We start from the raw sequence: 1,957 nt of genomic DNA on the forward strand, positions 1-1,957 counted from the left end.
CTACAACTACATTTTGACTAAGAGCCAATTCTCAATTATTACTACATTTCCAGGAAATGTTCTAAAGTTAAATCACTTTTTTTCCACTTCAAAAATAAATTTGTATTTCAATTTAGGTTAAATAACTCAAGTGTGCTTACCTAACTTCCACAAGGTCATTTGGTTTATAGCTGGGATGAAGGAAGAACCAAACTTTCTTGACAAAATGATTAATGCTGGGTTCTCTACGGGACCCTCGGACATATACCATCCACTTATGAGTTGACTGGTCATTTTCTTCCCTCTTATCCGGAGGTATATACCTAGAGAAGAAGAAAAAAGAAACTTGACTTATTTTTGTCCTTCAAAAACCTAACAAAATAATTAACTCCTACTTAAACTTAAAAACAAGGTTAAAATTCCTGCAATATTTAACAGCTACATCACCTAAACAAAATGAGTCTTTGCAAGTTAATCATTTTGTTTTTCTTTCTTTCTAAAACATAGTTGTGGTTGGATGCAGTGGCTGGTCCACACTACAATGCCAGCACTTCGGGAGGCTGAGACGGGAGGATTGCTCGAGGTAAGGAGTCAGAGATCAGCCTGGGCAACATAGCAAGACCCCATCCCCATGTTTAGCTATTTCCAGAGGGGAGCAAAATCAGCTAATATAATTAGTGTGGTAACAATTGAATAGAAGAAGACAATGCCTGCTCAGTGAGACAGTAATCTCCAAGAGTGAACTACAACTATAACTACAATCCTCCCAACTAAAATTTTAAACTCAGCTGGGCATGGTGGCCCACAACTGTAGTCCCAGCTAGCTGGGAGGCTGATGAGGTGGGAGCAACTGCCTGAGTCCAGGAGTTTGAGACTGCAGTGAGCTACAATCACATCACTACACTTCAGTCTGGGTGACAGAGCAAGACCCTACCTCAAAAAATTACAATAAAATTAATGAACTAAAACAAAATAATAAAATAAATAAAACACGAATTTGGTTTAAGGGACATTCTGTTAAAAGTTTGTGTTGTTCTGCTTATTTGGTGTGCAATTTTTAAAAAAAGGCAAACTTGTTTTTCCTGCCAAATAAATACATAAGGTGGAAATAAACTGGCATATTTTTATTTCCTAGGTTAGGGAACCTCTAGCCTTCGGGTTGATTTCATTCAGGTTTCAGGATGTTACAGCTTTGGGCCTTTCTGTTGACTCTCATGGTTGCCAAGAAGATTGCACCTAGTTTCCTGCCCTCTGAAAGCCAAAACATGACATTTCCCTTAAGTCATGATGATGGTAAAACTAGTATCTCTAGCACTCCCCTTTATGGGCCCTGTCTTTATTTCGGTATTAGATTTGTGTAGAAAATATGGTCAGGCCTTCTAAATGCTCATTTATGCTTAGTGCTAATCCTTCCTAATAAGGGGGGGCCAAGTTGCCTAGCCTAGCTCTTGAGGAGTGTTCTTGACCGATCTTGGCCCTTTACCTTCCAGCCTATGAAAGTCATGAACCCTGTTGGGATTTTAATCGGAATATCTACAGATCGATTTGGGGAGAGATGACATCTTTACAAGACAGGTTGGCCCAGAAAAAGCCAGGTCTGGAAATTCAGGCAGACCCAGTAGGCCACAAGAAAACTGGGGGTAAACAATCATTTCATCTAAATTTTTAAATGCATTGGCATAAAGAAGTTAATAGTTTCTTATCTCTTTAAATAGTACAGCATCTATAGTTATGTCTTCTTTTCTATTTCTAATATTATTTGTGCCTTCTCTTTTTTCTTTGAGTAATTTTTAAAATTAATTTCGCCAGGTTTGTGTATGTTATGTTTATTTTTTCCTTTCATAAATATATCAATGTATTCGTCAAATATTTACTAAATATACACTGTAAAGTACAAAGCCAGACAAGGCCAGGCGCGGTGGCTCAAGCCTGTAATCTCAGCATTTTTGGAGGCCAAGTCGGGTAGATCACCCAAGTT

The 1,957-nt window shown here is 38.1% G+C and overlaps 1 protein-coding gene across 1 annotated transcript in view; it reads right to left on the reverse strand.

Annotated features, from left to right (window-relative positions):
* The window catches only part of YEATS2 (YEATS domain containing 2), a 133,597-nt gene that overhangs the window by 104,621 nt on the left and 27,019 nt on the right, over window positions 1-1,957 (reverse strand). Inside the window, exon 4 of the mRNA XM_011986167.1 lies at window positions 141-302. Within this exon, the coding sequence (XP_011841557.1) occupies window positions 141-302 (162 nt within the window). The remainder of the gene's footprint in view (window positions 1-140; window positions 303-1,957) is intronic.

The sequence above is a fragment of the Mandrillus leucophaeus genome, unplaced genomic scaffold (genome assembly GCF_000951045.1).
Source record: "Mandrillus leucophaeus isolate KB7577 unplaced genomic scaffold, Mleu.le_1.0 Scaffold295, whole genome shotgun sequence".
Classification (NCBI taxonomy): domain Eukaryota; kingdom Metazoa; phylum Chordata; class Mammalia; order Primates; family Cercopithecidae; genus Mandrillus; species Mandrillus leucophaeus.